The following is an 18,719-nucleotide window of genomic DNA, read 5'->3' on the forward strand; positions in this document are numbered from 1 at the left end:
AAGTGCAATCAACAACAACAGACCAGGTCTACAGCAGTTTGATGTTTATAAAGTGGTCCAATCATAGCTTCACTTCTGGGCAGGAGTAAATAAATTCATCAAGCAATTGATGCTTTTGCGCTGCTGTTATGATAAATGTTGCCATCAATTATACCAGTATGCTCAGACTGCAAGGAGCAGAACTAACCGAACATTGCTGCCTGATGGGAATGACAACAAGACAATATGTGTTGCCTCTCCTTTATGCTTTGTATTCGTAAACACAGCTCTTCAATTATACTAATTTGTTTGTTTGGATTAGGCAATAGATTAAGAAATGTTTTTAGTTAACACTGGAGCATAACACGCATTAATATTTTGGCAAACATGACATAATTCTCTGTTGGGCCGGAATCAGCCGCGTGGTGAGTGTAGCCTTTACTGACTTTGAAGTTGCACCAGCTCCATGCTGTTGGAGCGTGCTGAAAGAGCAACCGCTCGTCTGGCTGGGACCTGTACTTACTGCAGCACAGAAAGAGATCCAAATGTCACCCGCTGAGTGCAGGACAAGTGTATGGTAGCATCTGAGAATCACCTGCTTCCCCAACTGACTTTGGATTCCTCTGGAAAAAATGGTACCGGTCCCAATACTGAAGGTGTGTTCATTGTTGTGTTTTGAGGAGGTTGTAGGTGGTAGTTTTAAGGAGATTTTCTGTTGTTTCAGCTCAGGACTGGCAATAATAAGGTAGCAACTGGCTTTTGTTTGATTTCTACATTGGACTCAGTGCCCTCTCTCTTTTGTTCCCACGTGGTGTTTATCACAGTCCGTGCGTGATGTGATTACAAGATTTGTTAGAGAAGTGAAAACCAAGCTAGCAGATAGCACACTGTAAAACCTAAAGCATATTTAACATTATTTAAGACATCCTTTCTTTGATCACAAACTGTGAAGAAGCAGAAGCATTGCATGAATTGAAGGAAATCAATTAATTCAACAGAGAGTTCCATTTCCTCCTTCAAAATTAATAAACAGCTAGCAGCTTTTCAGAATTGGACATTGTCACTAAAATACGTAGAAACAAGCATACCTTACAGCTCAAAGTAGAAGTAAACATACAACATCTGCTTCTTTTGGTCCAGAGTTCACATGATAGCATGTTTATTTGACACTTGGAATTTTAAAATTCAACAAGCATGTATGGACCCCATATAAATGGCTGTTGAAGAATTCATAATTTGTACTCTAGATTTCTAGGTTACTTGCATGCAGCAATTAAAGCCAGAATGGAGTTCTGTCTGTGGTGTGCCATCACAAGAGCTTTATTTGCCATGTCTGCTGTCTTCCTTACCTCATTTGTTTGCTGTTCAGATGCCGTGGCGGGGTAGCATTTGCTCTTTTTGTTTAGGCAGGAATGGAGGGGAGCCATGTCCAACCCTCCTTTAATGGACTCTACTGGCATTTCACATATCACGCATTCAGCAATTTACTGGAATTGGTAGAGGGTCTGGTTCATTATAGTGCAGCATGGGTCATAGTCACTGAAGCATAAACTGAAAAAACACAATATGCAACATCCTTATTAAACACAGAGCATGGTCTGCAATCTGAAAGAAGGAAGGCTGGACCCTGTAATCTAGTCCACAGAGAACAATTGTGCAAGGATTTATACATGACATTTACAAATGATCAGAGGAATGCTGTGCTAATGGCATCCAGACAAAAAACTCACCGGAAGATAAGAAATGAGTTTCAGTCCTCATAGCAGTTCATTGTCTGCGGCAAAAGGATTTTGTCTTTTTAGCATTTCTTCCAAGTATTCGTCTGCCTCCTTATCAGGAACTCAGGCTTTAATCTAGTGGAGTTTTGAGTTTCCAGAGAAGGTGCTTTTTGTGTTTGCAAGTTGAAGGCTGGTTGTGGGCATCGTTTACTCTGTTGTCCTGCCGGCTACTTCTTTATCTGCCATAACACACGTAATGAATGCAATAAAGCAAGCGTCTTATTTACAGCCTCCACTAAAGAAACAGCACAAGTCTTCTCGTGCTTCTCCAGGCTGAAGGTCTGCCCTCTGGATGGTGCAGGCACACTGCTTTCCCCAGATGGGACCAATGGGCAGCAAGCAAGTGAAGGTCTTGACTGATTTTTCAGATTAGAAAAGCCCACCTTGTACTTTTATGGGCTTCTGTATGAATGGAACGTGCTGGGATTTTGTAATCAGAGCCAATATGGAAAAGGATTTTCTGATTCCTGGCAATCCCAGATGTTGCAATGATGGATTTTGGGGTTCAGAAATGAAACAAGAACTGTGAGAATTTTGCATCCTCCTTGCTCTCCACCTTCTCCAGACATGATCAGGGAAAAAGCTTTGATAAGCATGGCATGTTGAAATTAAGTTCAAAGTTGCTTTGTCTATTCTGTATAAAAGTCTCTAGAAGTGCTGAAGTACCTTTTCAATGATTTTTTTTTTTTTTTTTTTTAATTGAAAAGATATCCACTGTCCCCTGTTCTGGGCTCCTATATATTTACCTGCTTTGGGGGACAAAGACTGTATTCACATAAGTCATTTGCCTCCGCTAATACCCCACTCCTTATTTTGTGCAATGTTTGTAGAATGCTGTGAACTAACCAGTCTGCTACTGGTGTAATTGTAACTAGCCACAATGGTGACACACGAAAAAGAAAGAAATCAGTCAATCTGATTTTGAAGAGAATTCCTTTTTCTTGAGTTGAATTGTCTGTGGAGCCAGTGAGCAACAACTCACACTGGTGCTCCAGCAAGTTGCTTTGCCATGAACTTATAGGGAGATGTTGCTTCCCAGACTGGTGCCTCACATGACCACCGCCCTTTTTTTTTTTTCCCCAAAACTAACTTCTTCAGAAATTCTCAAAGTAGTGCTGAATACCAATGCTATCCAACTGGAGAGGAAAACATTGCTATAAATACAAGCACAAATAACAGAGGCACAGTGTACCTTGCGGAAGGACTCTGTAAAGCTTTCTTGGCTGAGACACCAGGGAATATCACAGGGACTCTGCGTTTCCAGGGAAGCTATTTTAAATTATTCTGGAAGAAGCGAGTGTGATTTCGTACTTCCTTTTCCGTCTTGCATGACTTCGTGTAAACAGGCACATCTTAAATACAGATAATTGGGTGAAAAGGGAAGAAAATCGTGTCTCTTTATATGCAAGTAATTGCCGTCACGTCTAAATACTTCTGAGACGGGTAACTAGCTTTGTTCTTAAATTGCTGTGCAGCTGTGGTTTGCGCTTGCCCTGAAGAGTAGTGTTTTACATTTCCCTTCCATAACTTTCAGGAGCAATACAAAGTAGGCTGCTTTGTTGAATCTCTTGACCTCTGTATTTGGACGCCTCAGTTTTCAGCTGCTAATTGCAGGACAGCTGTGCCACCCCTAGTATTACCTAATATTAGTAGCTTTGGTGTGGGGGGGCTGATTTGCCACATCCTCACCTGTGGTTGTGGGTATATTGGAGGTGTATTTTTCTTTTCAATGTGTAATGTAGCTTTAAGTTTACTGTCCAGTGAATTATGGCAGTACTATCAGCAAAACAGATTTATTCTTCACCCAGCTTTCTGCTCTGGCCATTGTTGGCAGCGCATTTAGACAGCTTGACAGGGAGGAACCAAACAAAGGAAACAACCTTTTAAATGCAGGGAAACAAGGTACCATACTGCGGCTAGTCGTGAGCTGTTCTGCAAAGGGAACCAGGCAGGTAAAGAAAAAGCTGTTTTGAATTTCAGACTGATTATAAATGACAAGTTATCAGGGAGCATGAAGAAGGAACTACTGTACATTTCATAACACCGATACCCTTTGTTAGACTACAGACAAAAGTAGGCTTTGACTTGAGACTACAGGAGAGTACAAGACGAGAGTCTATAAAGATGGAACATATTGATCTTCCCTTTATCTTTTCAAAGCATTACTCTTTTGTCAAGGGTTCCTATTTTTGTATAGCATGATGTCCCTCTCTTCTAATACTTTGTGTGTTTTAGTGCACCTTTTTTAGGGAAATACTACATTATTGCTTTCTGTAACTAAATATTTTTGAGTAATGAAATACACATATTTGCAAACAAAAAAGTTATCTCTGAAATGAGATAGTGAAAATGGGGCAGTTCCTAGCCTGGCATGAAAGCACACAGCTTCATGTTCCTCACTGAAGATATATTGATTTATATGAACTAAGCATCTTTTTCTCTAAGCCCCAAATCAGAGTGGGTTCTTTTGAAGTATGCTGTCTCCTATAAACACTAACAAAGGAAGACTTTAGTAGGGAGACTGGAGATACACAAAAAACTTGTTGGTTGGTTTGTCTGTTGACTAAATCAAAACACTGGTGAAGAGAAATATCCAGATCCAAAGTGAATTCTTAAGCTTTTTCACTGGAATGAAAAAAAAATTGAAGGTTCTTTAGGGTCAGAGTTGGGTCCACTTTGTATCAGGGTGTCATTTAGAAATGTAAAACTTAAAAGAGTGGAAAGATGTGAAAATTTTGAAACAAAATAACCCTTTTAAAGTTTATTTGAAAAAAATCCTACTAACAGTTGCAATAAATGCTTTTGGCCCATTTTTGGGTGTCTAAATTCTGTTTTTCAATGAATGAAATAATCTCCCAGGTTAGCCAAGCCCCTTGTCCCCTTGTGTCTTGAGCACAGAGTGCTTTTGAGTCATTGCCATGTTCTGGTAACATACGAGTGCACCACTGGTGAATTTCCAGGAAATAAGGGTTGACTACTGCTTTCTAATAAAATATAGTGGTGTAATACAATAAAAAAGCCACAACCATTATTCAAGGTGCAAACCTTAAGAAAAACTCCTAGTTTGTTTTCAGTGAGGAAACAATTGAATCTGTCCCGGATCATGTTCTTAATCCACAGCTGCTATAAATCAAAGAAGAAAAGAATTAAGTTTCAATTGACTTTCCTGACTTCAAGCGTCAAACAAAAATCACTTGAAAGATGGAGGGAATTCTGCAATCTAAAATTCAAATGCATTGCACTCGGTAAGCTCACCAGACTGCTTTTGAGGGTGCTGTAGGTCCCCAGCACACCGAGAGCCCATTTGCAGAGACAGGTAGCCCAGCTGGGAGATTACAGCTGTGTTAGCTGGGGTAGACTGAACAGAAATGAACAAAAAAAATGGACTTGCAAGCACACAAACGTCGAATGATTCCTTGTTCTTTACGAGTTTTGCTTCCCAAAATGAGAAGTTGTCAGGATTGAAACTATTCAGAGTGTCATAGATGTGACAATGGGACACATCTGAAGACTAAGGGAATTTACTAGAAGTGCAAGATCATAGTTTTGGAGGGTTTTCTTTTTCCTGTTGCTTCTTTTCTGATTTAACCTTTTCTTTCAACTCAGTACAGAAAGTTTGTATTTCTTTCCTAATCATATAAGTTGCTTCATGAAAGCAAGAATAAATGGAGTGCCACAAGCTTTTTGTGCAGGTTTTTAGGAAAAAGGTTTTTTCACAGGTTTTAAAGGAACCTAATAACCATATTTCTTTCTTCTCTTCAACAAGGAAGAGTTGGGGCTTTGCATCTTTAAAACCCTTCTTATTTCTAAGAGCAATAGAGAATTCAAAGGTCCACGGGTCTGTCTGAAGTTGTGTAATTTCATTTTGCTCTATTTTTCACTTTGATGGAAAATGGGAATTTGCCCTCAAATCTGGCAAATCTGAGATCGGTAATTTTTAAAAGTCTGTGTAGGTTTTTACAGCCAGTTCTACTGTTTGTTTTCTGGAATTTCAGTGCTGGTTTAAAATATCACCTGTTACTGTCTTTGTTATTTTAATGCACCATTCCAGATGGTAGTAGAGTTAACGTACTGGTATTTCTGTTATGTGCCAAATCCATTTCCAGCCTGTGCTATCAGAGGAACACACAGAAAGAGAAAAATTCCTATTCTGTCTTGCTTCCGGCATGATCCTTCTTTCAACTTTTCTATAAATCTGTGTGAAAGTGATATAGATTCGTTTGGGTGTCCTTGCTCGAAAGGCTGGAGCACCTTTTCATTTCGGTATGACGATATGGAAAGTTTACTGCGTTCAGAGATTGTCCTTCTCCCACTGAAGTCAGCAGGGGAATGCTTGGGGCTGTATCCTGAGCTGTTGGAAACTGGTGTAGCTCCATTTACAGCTGTAGGATCAGGCCATGGTGTGAAAACAAATGCTAGAGGCATTTTAAAAAGACATGAGCCTTGGGATTTATTTGTGAATATCAGTATTAATATTAAATTAAGTAAAAATGAAAAAGAGAAGAAATTAGTATGAAAGAGCAAAAGAACTGCAAGAAACAAACAAAACATTACTTTTTAATTGGGTTGTGCATTTTCTAATTCCCTTTTCTAATCCAGCATAAGCAGCTGGCTTGTGACAGTATATTCCCAAAAGAACAAGCAATTTTCCTCTAACATACCAGATCATGTCCATCATGGCAGTGTTTAGCGTCTTGTTGGCTATCAGATATAGATTTTTCATTCCTTAAACAAAGGGTCTTGTCTTCCCTCTTCTCTGCACCCCAAAACCCCCAAATTCCCATTGGGGTAAGAATTTTTATAGAATCATAGAATCATTTAGGTTGGAAAAGACCTTTAAGATGCTCGAGTCCAACCATAAAGCCAAATTATCTATTGTAGGATTTACTATGATTTAGAGGATTGGATAGAAAGGCATTCAGATACTTCTTTAGCCATTTTAAGACACTATCAGATTTGCTACCATGTACCACAACTTGGAGAGAGAGATTTCAGAGGACAAAAAGAGGATAAAAGGTTTACTCTTGCCAGTTGTAACTTGCTGCAAGTTCTTAAGGCTTTCCTGTCCTACGGCTATGGGACTTTAATACTTTCTTTGATAAGGAGATTTCCCAAGGTGGAGCCCTGCCTTTTGGTGATATTCAATAGCATTGCTAGATCTCGGGCTGGGATTTAATGCTGATATTGCGCTGCACCCCAGGCATTGTTTCGATGGTGCACAGTTCTCCGGTGGGTTAGCATACACTGGTAGCAGCAGATAGCATATTAACAACATCTGCCTTTTCTTCTGACCTGATGGTGACGTTCCAAAAGTTACAAAGCAGTAAGGACTTACAGTTGTAGCTAAGGCTCTTTACAGGTTTTTTTGGGGGTTGCTTTTTTTTGTTTCGTGAATGCTGGAGTCAACCAAGACTACCTCTCTCAAACAAATTGCCTGTGATAAGTGGGTAAATGCTTTCTTGTGGTAAAAATCACAAAAGAAGTAATTAGGAAAAAAAAATCACCCCAAACCTTGTTTCTGAGGCTTTGCAGTAATAAAATCCACAGACAATGGCACGTCAAATATCGTCCAGTGTTTTTTTGGTCTACTCTGCATGCCTGTCTTTGCTAAGCTTACAAATATGTGAAACTATTGCGGGTCACATCTCTAGAACTTGACTTTCATCTTCAACAGCCAGAGGCTATGTATGTAGCCCTGGATGTTGCTTCGTCTGTTGGCCAGGAGACCAGGCATTTCTGAATTGACAGCTCATTACACAACAGTCCAGTTGTGCCCACAGAAATGTGAGTCTGTTACTGCTCCAAGTTAAGTAGTTTTATCCTGCCATAATCCCTGGAAGTCCACGCTTCAGTTACATCAGCCCAGAAAATCCTCATGTGAGCATGCTCTGCACAGGTGCTCTTTTGTCAGCTGCATTTAAGGTACAATTTTCCTTTCTGGTTGCCCTCTACGCTGCAAGTTCAGACAGTTGTGCAGTTGAGGAACAAGGTGATGGAAGACATGGCTTAAAATTGTTGTGTGTGCCACAGAAATTGCACTTTATCTGAGATGAATTTGGGGTACGTGTATCTTAGTATTTTCCTTGTAGTTGTCTGCAGCATGCTTTGGAAAGCTAGGTGGGTGTAAAAGAGTATATGTTCACTAATTTTGATACAGATTTTCCTTAAAATGGAGGTTTTACCTGACAAAGGTCAGACTCGGTACTGCTTGTTGAGTTTTCGTGTTTGAATTTACACTGATGCTATGCACAATTAGTGGCAATTACATGAATTTACATTTTCAAGGCAGAGGATTTTCTCAGCACTAAATCTGGTCTTTATATCCAGCTCTTCCAATTACATTAGTATTACAGTGTTACGTGGCAGTATTCACTTATCTAATTTTAGAGTAGGCTATTTTAAGGGTAGTTTGATGTATTCATTTATGTCATACATAGAGTGGATGTTACAGAGATGCACTGTTCTTATCACTGCTGCCCGTTATTATTTGTCTTGTCTGTGTGTTATGTGTCAGATGGAAGCATCTCACTGTCCCAGTCAAGGTCAGGGTCCCATTGTAGATAAATGCTCCATTCAAGCATTGAGAGCAAAAAGTTTAGGAAAGTACCACGGGGGAAAAAGGGGATTGTAAGATACGGACTGAAGGATTCATCAACAGAATGACTTTGATGGTAATCAGTAGTTGCGTCTGACCAGTTAAAGCCAGTGGTAAGACCTCTTCTATGAATATTACTTCTGGCTCTACTACCAGATTAATTTACGAGTTTTTACTTTAAGCCTTTTTTTGAGCCTTACTTTAAGCCTTTCCAGAACCAACTTGCACACCCATGTGTTTGAAATGGTGCCTCTGCAAAAGGTATGTTCATTCTGAAGGCTTCCTAAATATTATTTCCTCAAACCAAACCTGCAGAACATTTGCCTGCATAGGCAATTAACTTCACTTGCTTCCAGTTAGCCAGGTAACAATGGCATTATGTCTGTGTTGGGCTCTGGGTCTTTAAGATGATGTGTTACTTGTGGGTCTGCTTTTATAGTGTAGCCAATGTTGTCACCCCTAGAAATATTAGGCATCTTCCTATGCCATTCTGTCTTTTTTTGGCTCACACGGGAAAGCATCCCATGTCAAATCCTCTGAGGCCCTTCTTTGCGATACCGCAGAAGTTCCCTCTCCATGTACTGACCACAAAAATTCTTAAGACCCAGGAGGAAACCAGCCTCAGGTATTTTAGCTACAAGCACATCAGATGAATTTGAGATTTTTACTAACTTTCTTTTATTCTTTATTTTCTGTCCAGTCTACCCTAGACTCTGTTGGTAAGTCCATTAGATTCCTCTGTATTAACCTGCCTGCCTCTAGTTTCCTCTTGCCCTAGTCCAATTAATGTTATGGTTTCCTTTTTCCCGTGTTCAAGAAGTGGCAGTATTTCAGGTGACAGACGATTACTGTTTCAAGAGAATTCCCCTAACCTTTTGTCAAAAGTTGAATAACCTCAGTCTGTCACCTGAGCTATCCTTTAGTATTTACTCTGGCAGGGTACGGTACTAATTGTATTGAACAAAGCATGCTAACAAGCAGTAGTGCTTGCTCAGTGAAATATTGTCTCTGTTAAACAGCAATTGAAACCCCTGTATTTTAAGCCAATGCAGTTCCGTGCTAACCTCTGTCAAGGTGTGTCCTCCCAGGGGCCCGTGTGCCGGGGGGATGGAAGGGAATAACCAGCACCAACAAAAGCTTTGCTCAGCACTGAGCAGCCTGCTCACTGCTTGTTGCTGATCTTTGGTTTATGTAAATCAAAAGCAGCTCAACAGACATTAAAGGATTTAATGTCAGGAAATTTTTGAGAGCTGATACAATTGGACACATGTTGGATATTATATATAATAATAAATAGCATAAAGAAAACTACAGACTTATTTCATGTTTCCTTTATATAGGTGGAATATGATCTGTCCTTTATGGCTGGTATTAATGTCTCTACTTGGGAAAATCAAGCCACCGACACAAAATATATCCCTGTATTTAGTATCAAAAGCAGTAAGTGTTCTGTATCTGCAATTATATATTGTGACGTAGAGGCTAAAGGCATATGCAGTCTGAAATGCTCGTGGGCTTGGCCAGAGGCTTTGACGCTGCAGTTTCACCATGGAGGGTTTTGGTGAGAAATACTTTTCCCTCAAAATAAGTAAATATACAAATAAATTAAGCTCTTCAACTTCATAGCCCAGAGTAAGATTAATTAAGAGGGAAAAATGCTTAATCTATCTGCTCACCGTAGAATTAATGAATAGTAGAGAATGTCTTCCCAGCATCTACAGGTAAAAGGGTTATGAATATTTGTGCACGTCGTACCTACATGTCTCTGTCTACCTGCAGCTCCCCTCACCATGTTGCTCTTTTGGTGCCTTGTCACAGATCTGTTGGTTTTCCATGTTTTTCTTGTTTTGGACTTTTATTTGTTTTAAGCAGCATATGGTCTCTAAATCAAATTGAGATGAAGATTAACAAAAGCAAATTCTACCACTTCCCTTATGGCAAGCTGTCCCCAATTTTCCAGTGGAGAAATTGAAAACTAGAGATGTTGTGTGGTCTGGAACAGGAAAGAGCATAACAGTTCTTTAAGCATTTGCATAGTCCAATATAGTCTAATGTAAGTGTTCTTTTCCTACCGACTGGCTTGTTTTCAAATGCGTTTTTGTTTTTTTTTTTTTTTAAGTCTCCAAAACTGTTAAATGTTGTCCTTTACTAGGAATATTTGGGAATTCAACTCAACTAGATGAGTTTTGTTTTGTCATCCTACTTCCATCTGTGAAGGCTTCTCACTGGCATAGTTTTTAGGGTGGAATTTTATTATACATCAGCTTTCATCATCTTATTTTTTTTAAGATGATATTTTTTAAAAATACATTGGAGACTTTAATGCTAGAAATGGTTTGGTTTCTATTTAAATATTCTGAACATCTCTGTTAAAGGCAGATACAAACTGTACTAAATGTTCTTTATTACTCACACATGCACTGTCCCTGTGAAAAACATCATACATCAGAGGCAGCAGTGACTCTTCAGATTTGCCCGGTGACAAGCCACCGTATAGCTAGTCTTCACTAAAAATGTCAGTGTCAACTTTATTTGCCAAAATGTGTTTTCTTCTTTCAAGCTGCCAGTTGTTGTTTCAGAATAAATGGAATTTAAAAATCTCATTATTTTTATTGTTTAGAGCCAGCATTGGGTGCAGCTCTGGGGGTCAGAAGGTAACAATACTAATTTACCCCTGTGCTGCTGCACTTAGAATATTTAATCTCTTATGACTTTGACATGATGGCTGGCTGCGTTTCTTAATTTTGTTGTGAAGATTTTGCTGGAGGGCCATGCATCTCTTAATAATGTGCATCAAGACAGAGACAAGTAAGTAATGAATATTGTACGAGGCTCTTTTCCTACAAGTGGATCAGCCTGGGCAAATACCTGCAGAAGTCCACAAGCCTGTACCTCATGGCAGAATTGGGACTGTGACGGTGATGGCCAAAGATTAATGTACCCTACTGAATTCAGTGCAATTCCAGTAGCAAAATATTTTTAACTATTCTAAGCCAGTGATAATGTTCAGCTTTTTCATAGGCTTTCAGCTGGATCGGACAGGGAGCAACGTCCTGCCAGCTGTATTTGCTCCTCTGTTGGGCTCTACTGGCTGTTTTAGTGCCAGTGGAGAACTGTTAAGTTCAACATCTGTCTGAGAAAGCCCACTTCTTTTTGCCAGTCCTTTCAGTAAACAGACTTCTGCCTAAAAGCACAGCTATATTAAAAACATGCCTTAATATAAAACTTGATCTGGACAGTATTTTCTGCCTCAGATAATATTTGATTAAATACTGATACAAGAGCTGACTGTGAATTCCATTACCATCAGGTTGGCTGTTTAAGAGTAAAGGTGGAAATGAGACAAATGGATTCCAAGGAGGAACTTGGGGTCGTAGTCCATAGATGTCAACTGACAGATAGAGCCAAAGATTGATTTGTTCCTGGGATTAGGAACACCATTCATGAACCATTTTTTTAAAAACGGTACTATCAAAAAGCAGTCTCTGGCTATACAGAGTATGAGAGCAGAGACAGTGACTGCAGCAGAACAGGGAACACAGGGAACCAGAAGACAGTATTGGTCAGCATGAAAAGCAGAAGCCTCGACATGCAAACAGCCTAGCCATTCTTTAGGTTTTTGTAAGTTTTCTGGCAACAGGAACAAGTAAAGATGGTTTTCAAGGAGTATAATGAGGTAATTTCTGTATCTGTAATAGATGGATATTAAATTACATTTATACATCTTTTGCACATTTATTTTCTTTACTGGAACTCTCATAAACATAGAAGCTGTCCTTGAAAACTTCCTACATTTATTTCCGGTGTGTGAGTCTCTCTCTAGCTCTGCCTTATCGCAGTACCTCTGAAATTCCTTACAGTAAGTTATGATGATTATCAAAAACATCAGTCTGCAACCTAGGATCCCAGCGCAGCAGCTGTCAGGCAGGTTCCGACCACCTTCTCCTTTGAGGCACAGATGGACTGAGCCTCTCTGCCATTTGTGGGAGACGAGGTCCTCAAGTATTTTATTCTTTGTTACATGGAGTAAATCTAAGACCAAGCAATTAATCTTTGATCATGGTGAATGGTGATAATCCTCTCTTAGCAAACAAGCATCTGAAATATCTGAAATAGCAAACTATTCTGAAATTACAATAGGAGACAGCAATAGAAAATGGATTGAGGACTATGCAGTTAGATTTTCAAAAGGTAGGAGCTCAACGCATTCTTATTAAAATTGGTGAGAGCTGTAATGTTTATAAATTAGAGCTTTGTAAAATGTAAGCATGTGGGCTGAATATTTTAGTCTTGGCAGTTATTTATATTCTGTTTTTACAAAGACAGGTTTATTGGGGTTTTTTAATGCATGTTTGGATAATTGTTGGGTTTTACCTGTATGCTATTTACTACAGTGTGGTCATCAGCACAATATCACAAGCGTGAAAGCAGCAGATCTGCCTGCATTTGTGCTGTGTGTTATAAATCCTCTCTGCGGAGTCAATCTGTAGCTTTAATACAATATGAAGACTATAGGGGTAGTGCATCTTTGTGTCACAGCTACAGGTGCTAGAACACAGTGCAGCCTGTACATTTGAAGAACTGTCCCATGTGCAAGTGGGAGTTGCTGCAGTTTTAGAAGGAAGCATCCCAAAATTCCATTTAGGAAACTTCTGTGTAACCTTAATGAGTGAAATAGTGATGAGACTAATACTGCCAAAATTAAAAGGATATATCTCTATCTATATAATTTCTGAAATATGTGCTCAGATTTTAAGGCATCTCGTTTGATTTAGAACCTCAAGGTGAACCTTTAGAACTTCAAGATGAAGTTAAAATTCAGCACCTTCAGGCTAATCTTGTGAATACTTAATCTCTGTGTCGTGCACACCACTTTGAGTAGGTCTGCTGGTTATGAATGAGAGTCTTTGCACGCTGTAATTGTGACCTACTAATAAACGCTTATGGCATTGGGTCTGTAATAAGTATAGCAGAGAGGTCATCTTACCAGAGTAAACACATTCATCTTGGCTGAAACCACAGCACAGCACACTGTGTTGTCATTCTGCTCAAAGTAAAGTAGATAACGATTATATTCAGGGCTATCCAGTCACCACACACCTTTACTTTCTGAACAAGCACTAAATGTTCCCAGCATATAATCACTGCATGGAAATCCCGCGTGGATTTTGGGCTTCCAGCCTTTTTAATGCAGTGAGATGGGTACCAGGTTAGGGGCTCTTCTCTCTGCCTTACCTGGCCACAGCACTTCTATGCTAGCAATAATAGGCATTTGGTCAACGGTAAACATGCTCCAAAGCCTCTACATCAACATGAGCAGAGTGGCAGTTTGAAGCCTTAGGGACCTGGCAGTGTCTTGTTGCAAGAGGAATTATTTGGCTATTGGCCTTCTTGTGCCACTATAATACCAGCTTGCCATCTTCTCCGAAGCTGCAGCAGAAAAGATAAGAGGCTGGTTGGAAACATTGCCAGTATGAGGCAGCTGAGGCTCCCTTATTTACTTCTCTCCTAACTTGCTAGCTACTTTTGCAAAAGACCTCATGCAGCTTCATGCAAACATCGTGTTTGTTCAAATCTCTTCTTACAGAGTCTGCTGGAACCACGGTAAGAAGGGAGCTGCACAAATACTAGATTGTACAATTATTTGATGGGCTGCAATACCTCTTTGCAACAGGATGAGGGCCTCAGTTCTGTATGTCTGGGTAATTTAACAGAGATAGACTTTGTTGTCTGTTTTTGTTGCTGTTTTCTTCTAAATAAGTACTACTTGAAGTAGAAAAATATTAGGCTATATTAAGACTCTAAGCGATGGGCTAGTAAATGCAGTTGGGATTTCATTGAGAAAATGGTAAGTGATGTTAGTGTGAGTGAATAACACACGACAGCTGGAATCTACAATTGCAGATCATCACTGGCATAATATTTTCCCTGTGTTTTTTATTCTTTAAAGCTAGTGTTCGAATACTTTAAACATCAAAGTCTTCCCTTCTACACATTATTCATTCTTGCAAATGTCTCATATCGTGCAGTAGAATGATCAGAAAGGTGTGTCTCTTTAGATATGGTAAATCGATCTTGTGTCCTTTTGGAAAAGTGGTTGGGAATGTTTTTATGGTTATTAACTTGAATTCAATATTTTTTTTTTCAACCTAAGCTTTTTAAAATTCAAAAAACTTTCGAGCAACTTTTCAATCACCCTCTCCTCTTCTCGCCTCTCCCCAAAAGTAAAATCTTACTTATTCTGTTTCATCAGCAAGTCAATTCCTTCATCTCCTTCTAGGGACATTAAAATGAAATTCAACAGAAAACATCTCATAAAAAATTGAAACTCATATTGATTATCTGAGTATGTACCCACCACACCTGGGACTGTACAACAGAAGGCATGGTGATTCCAAGGGTTCTGCTATGGAGATGGTACTTTGTAGGTCTGACATGGTCTTTTTTTATAACTTTTTCTAACCACTTTTTGGGAAAACTCGCACTTGGGAAATGTCCAGATGACGATGGGTATCTTGGTCATATTCAGTTCCTGCACAATCTACAGTTTTCACTAGCTGGTAAAAATCTAGTTCCTCTGTACTGGTTGAGGATAGTAGCTCCAAATGAACTGGCGTCACGTTGACCTGGAGTCTGTTGCCTTGACTGGTTGCATGATGGGCTCTGCAGATAATGGCTGTAAGACATTTACTAAAGGTTCTCTTCCAAATCTTTTAGTTCAGTGTTGTTTGAAGCAAAATTTACTGTCTCTGACCTCAGTTGCTAAGCAGACCAGGATTGTAAATGCAGAAGCAACTGAAGTTTTCCTCTGTATCAACATCTTCGTGCCAAGATGGAGTGTTCTGCAGTAACCAAGAGTCAACCGAAGCAAGGATAACTGTTGCAGGATCAACATTGTACAAGACCAAGCACGGTTTCAAGGACAGCCACAGACAATAGCAAGGTTTGGGGTTTTATGCTGTTGTTATCATTGCAGCCTTAGCTATTTGACAGTCCAGTAGCAGCCCAGAAGCACCCCAAGGCAATAAACCATCTTTACTACATTAGGGGAGATGCCTCTGACAGATGGCTATTTTAGAGTGCTGACAGGTTTTTTAGAGTCTTTACCTCTGGCTACTTAGCATCATCTTCATCTTCAGCCAGCTGTCCTTCATCCAGGTGCTTATTCTGGCTGAGCACAGTGATAGCAGAGAGATGTAAAGAGTGTGATCAGCTATAGACTGTCATTTGAATACACAGCATCTTGGTGTTTCTTTCTAGCAGCTTCCTAATCCATCCTGGAAGATACAAGTGAAAACATGAGCCCTATGGAGATGATTAGGAGTAAAAATCAGTAAGAGAGAGTAATAGTGAGCGAAAGTAATAGTGCGAGAGAGAGAAAGAAGCTGGATTTGTAATTTGGAATGGGATCCCGGCATTGCCTCTGGCTTGTTCCGTTGATTTGGAACAAGTTACCAGTGCCTTCCCACGGTCCCCGTTTGTAAGATGGGTCAGCAATCCAAGCTGATTGGTATGGTTTCAACAAAAGCATTTTCACTGAAATCCAGATGTTTCATATATTGATTTTGATTTAGTTTTCTTTTGGCAATATAAGCCTTTCTAAGGGAAGAAAAATTGGAACCTGACCCTTTTGGGCAGGAAACAGTGGCTTCAGCTCAGTGCTGTTTGTGTGAAAATATTTCAAAGCTTTTTGGTTTCGTTCCAATGCAAAAAGAAAATACATTTTCTGACCTTGAAATTTTTCCAAAAACACTACTGCCATCCTTCAGTCCGCTCTAATAGTATATCTTTTGTAACTTGCTTTGAGATCTCTGAATGAACGGTGATCTATAAGAGCTAGCTATTATTTGAATGGTGTTAGGTAAGGTTTCAGCCATATAAGCATATTCTCATGTTCTTCTGTACACACTGTAGACTATTTTAAGCTGATCATTTAAGAACATTTACTTAGCAAAAGGAAACAACTGTTTGACCTAAGTCAATCACGGGTGAAATCATGTCTTTGAAAGGCCCATTTAAAACTGCAGTGATGTGAAAAAACAACATCAAAACTTGGTAAACTCCCTGAGACAGTCGAAGGTGTTTTACAACTCTTAAGTCAAACTATACACTCATGTGTCAGAATCCAAACTGAATTCTTGTGGTCAGCTTGTGAACTCAGAGTTCATAATGGAAATAGTGATCTAACAGATTCTTAACCGTATCAAGACCAGCAGGTGTTGCTATAATATATTAAATGCTGTGGAGACATCTAATAAGCTATACCTGAGCATTAGTTCAATACATTTTCTTAAACCAAGTTAGTATTTTCTAGGAAAACGTAATGCTATGACAGACTTGCTATAAGAATACTACTAAAATAATCAAAACACTGGAAAATTGCAGGTTCTGAGCTGCTTCTGCTGAGCTGACTGAGAGTTTTGTACTACTGCTTCAGTGAAAGAACATCTGACCCTGCACTTAGGTATTATTTGAGCCTTCAGTGTGTTTAAGAATACAGTACTGTAGGAAGTAACCAAATCTTGTTCATATTTCTACAGAGACATACCTATTTGCAAGAGATGACTCTGCAGAAACCTGTGGCATCTTTTGCTAGAGACAAGATTAGATTATGGTGAAATTCTAGTCTAGGCTTGTTCTGCGCTGCTGATCCCTCCAACACAGGTTTCATTGGTGATCCCCAAAAGACAAGGGGGGAATTCCTCCAAGACAGAAACACGTGTCTTCTCAAACAAACTGCACCCTCAAGGGCCTTGCAGTAGGTGAACAACAGGAGGGTCAGAAGTAGGACAGCAGTGGAGCTTTTATACCTCAGGAAACCCTGAGCAGGCCTTGTCAAGTTACAGTAAATTCAGGGAGGTTGTAACTTTTGCTGGATTTTGAGCTTGGCAGCTCCTGAAACCAAGAAGGAAGGATGAAAGGAAAAAAAATTCCCACCGCCAGGATGATATTATGGTCTGCAGCCCTCTAAGTGAGATGGTATACAAAGGAGGACCACTGTGAACATGAATGGAGAAGCTGCCAGCTGCCAGGGCTCATCTGCCTAATGGCCGTAGGTATCAAGCCTAGAGATCTTGGTAATTCTTCAGCAGTCACTGGATGTGTGTTGGAGAGTAAGGGCCTAGGCTGCTTTTCTCCACCTGTGTGTGCTTGGCAAGAACTTCTCTCGCATGTGGACGTGGTGCCAGCCATGTCACTTCCAGGTAGGATCACTAGCCAATGTTGCACTTTGGCTGCTGGGAAACCCACAGAGCCGAGCGCGTTAGCAGCTCTCCCTCTTGCTTGTTCCAACTTATTTCCAGCGGTGAGGCGGGTGGGGCATCGTCTCGCCTCCAGGGGCTGCACCCGTAGGCAAGGACAAGCTTCGTCCTGTCCGTTCTCAGGAGCTGCCTGTAGCGATGCTTGGGCAGCGTAAGGGCCCTCTAGGTGGGCAGTGAAGAGAAAATGGCCACTGGTGTCTTCCGTGGGAGAGAAGCACGCAACTCCCCTGCCTCGTTCACCGATCCGTCGCGCTGAAGTCCAGCGGCGAGCGCCGGGGCTGCACCGCGGGGCCCGGGGGCGGGCGGCGGCCCCCGGCAGGGCCGGGATGCGGGGCGGGGAGCCGCGGGCGAGGCGGGGCGGCGCGGCACGGCGCGGCACGGCGGCTCCACCGTGTGCATGTAGATGAGATCCCCCGGAGCACGTCACTCCGCACCGGCGCTCTGCGTTTGGGGCGGCGGAGAGCGAGGGCGGGCGAGCGGGAGCCGCCGGAGGAGGAGAGGCGGCGGCGGCGGCGGCTCCGCAGCCAGCAGCGGCTCGGCTCCGCGCCCCGCGCTCTCTGCGCGGCCCCCCGCTCCATGCCGCCCAGCCCGCCGCGGCGCGGCCCCCGCGGGGCGAAGGCGGGCGCCGGGCGGGGAGCGGCGCGGCGGTGCTGAAGGACAGCTCCGCTCCGCTCCGCGCCCCTCCGCGCCGCCCCGCGCCCCCGGCGCGCCCCGGCGCCGGGTGGCCGCCAGGCCGCCGGCCGCCGCGCCTTGATGTGCCCCCCGCCACCGCGCCGGCGGCTCCCATGGCGGTGGCACGGAAAATCAAAACTTTGTTGACGGTGAACATCTTGGTCTTCGTGGGCATCATCCTCTTCTCCGTCTACTGCAGGATCCAGGACCGCTCCCAGGAGCTGGTGCAGATCGTCCGGAGCGCGGACCGCCGGGCCAGGAGCCGCGGCGCCAAGGTGGGCAGCCTGGCTGACAGGGAGTCCATCCTGCAGCGCCTGGACCACCTGGAGGAAGTGGTCTACAACCAGCTAAATGGTACGGAGGGCTGGGAGGGGATGCAGCACCAGTCCCGCGTGCCCTGTGAAGAGGGAGGGTGCTGCAGATTGGGGAAGAGCA

The 18,719-nt window shown here is 41.7% G+C and overlaps 1 protein-coding gene across 2 annotated transcripts in view; it reads left to right on the top strand.

Annotated features, from left to right (window-relative positions):
• The window catches only part of GALNT9 (polypeptide N-acetylgalactosaminyltransferase 9), a 227,167-nt gene that overhangs the window by 45,094 nt on the left and 163,354 nt on the right, over positions 1-18,719 (top strand). Inside the window, exon 1 of one of the 2 annotated variants that reach the window (XM_076352634.1) lies at positions 18,358-18,638. The exons of the other annotated variant lie outside the window; for it this stretch is intronic. Coding sequence (XP_076208749.1) covers positions 18,398-18,638 — 241 coding nt within the window. The 5' untranslated portion in view covers positions 18,358-18,397. Of the gene's footprint in view, positions 1-18,357; positions 18,639-18,719 lie in introns of those variants that run through there. 2 annotated transcript variants of the gene reach the window in all.

Source organism: Aptenodytes patagonicus, chromosome 15 (genome assembly GCF_965638725.1).
Source record: "Aptenodytes patagonicus chromosome 15, bAptPat1.pri.cur, whole genome shotgun sequence".
In the NCBI taxonomy this organism is placed as follows: Eukaryota; Metazoa; Chordata; class Aves; order Sphenisciformes; family Spheniscidae; genus Aptenodytes; species Aptenodytes patagonicus.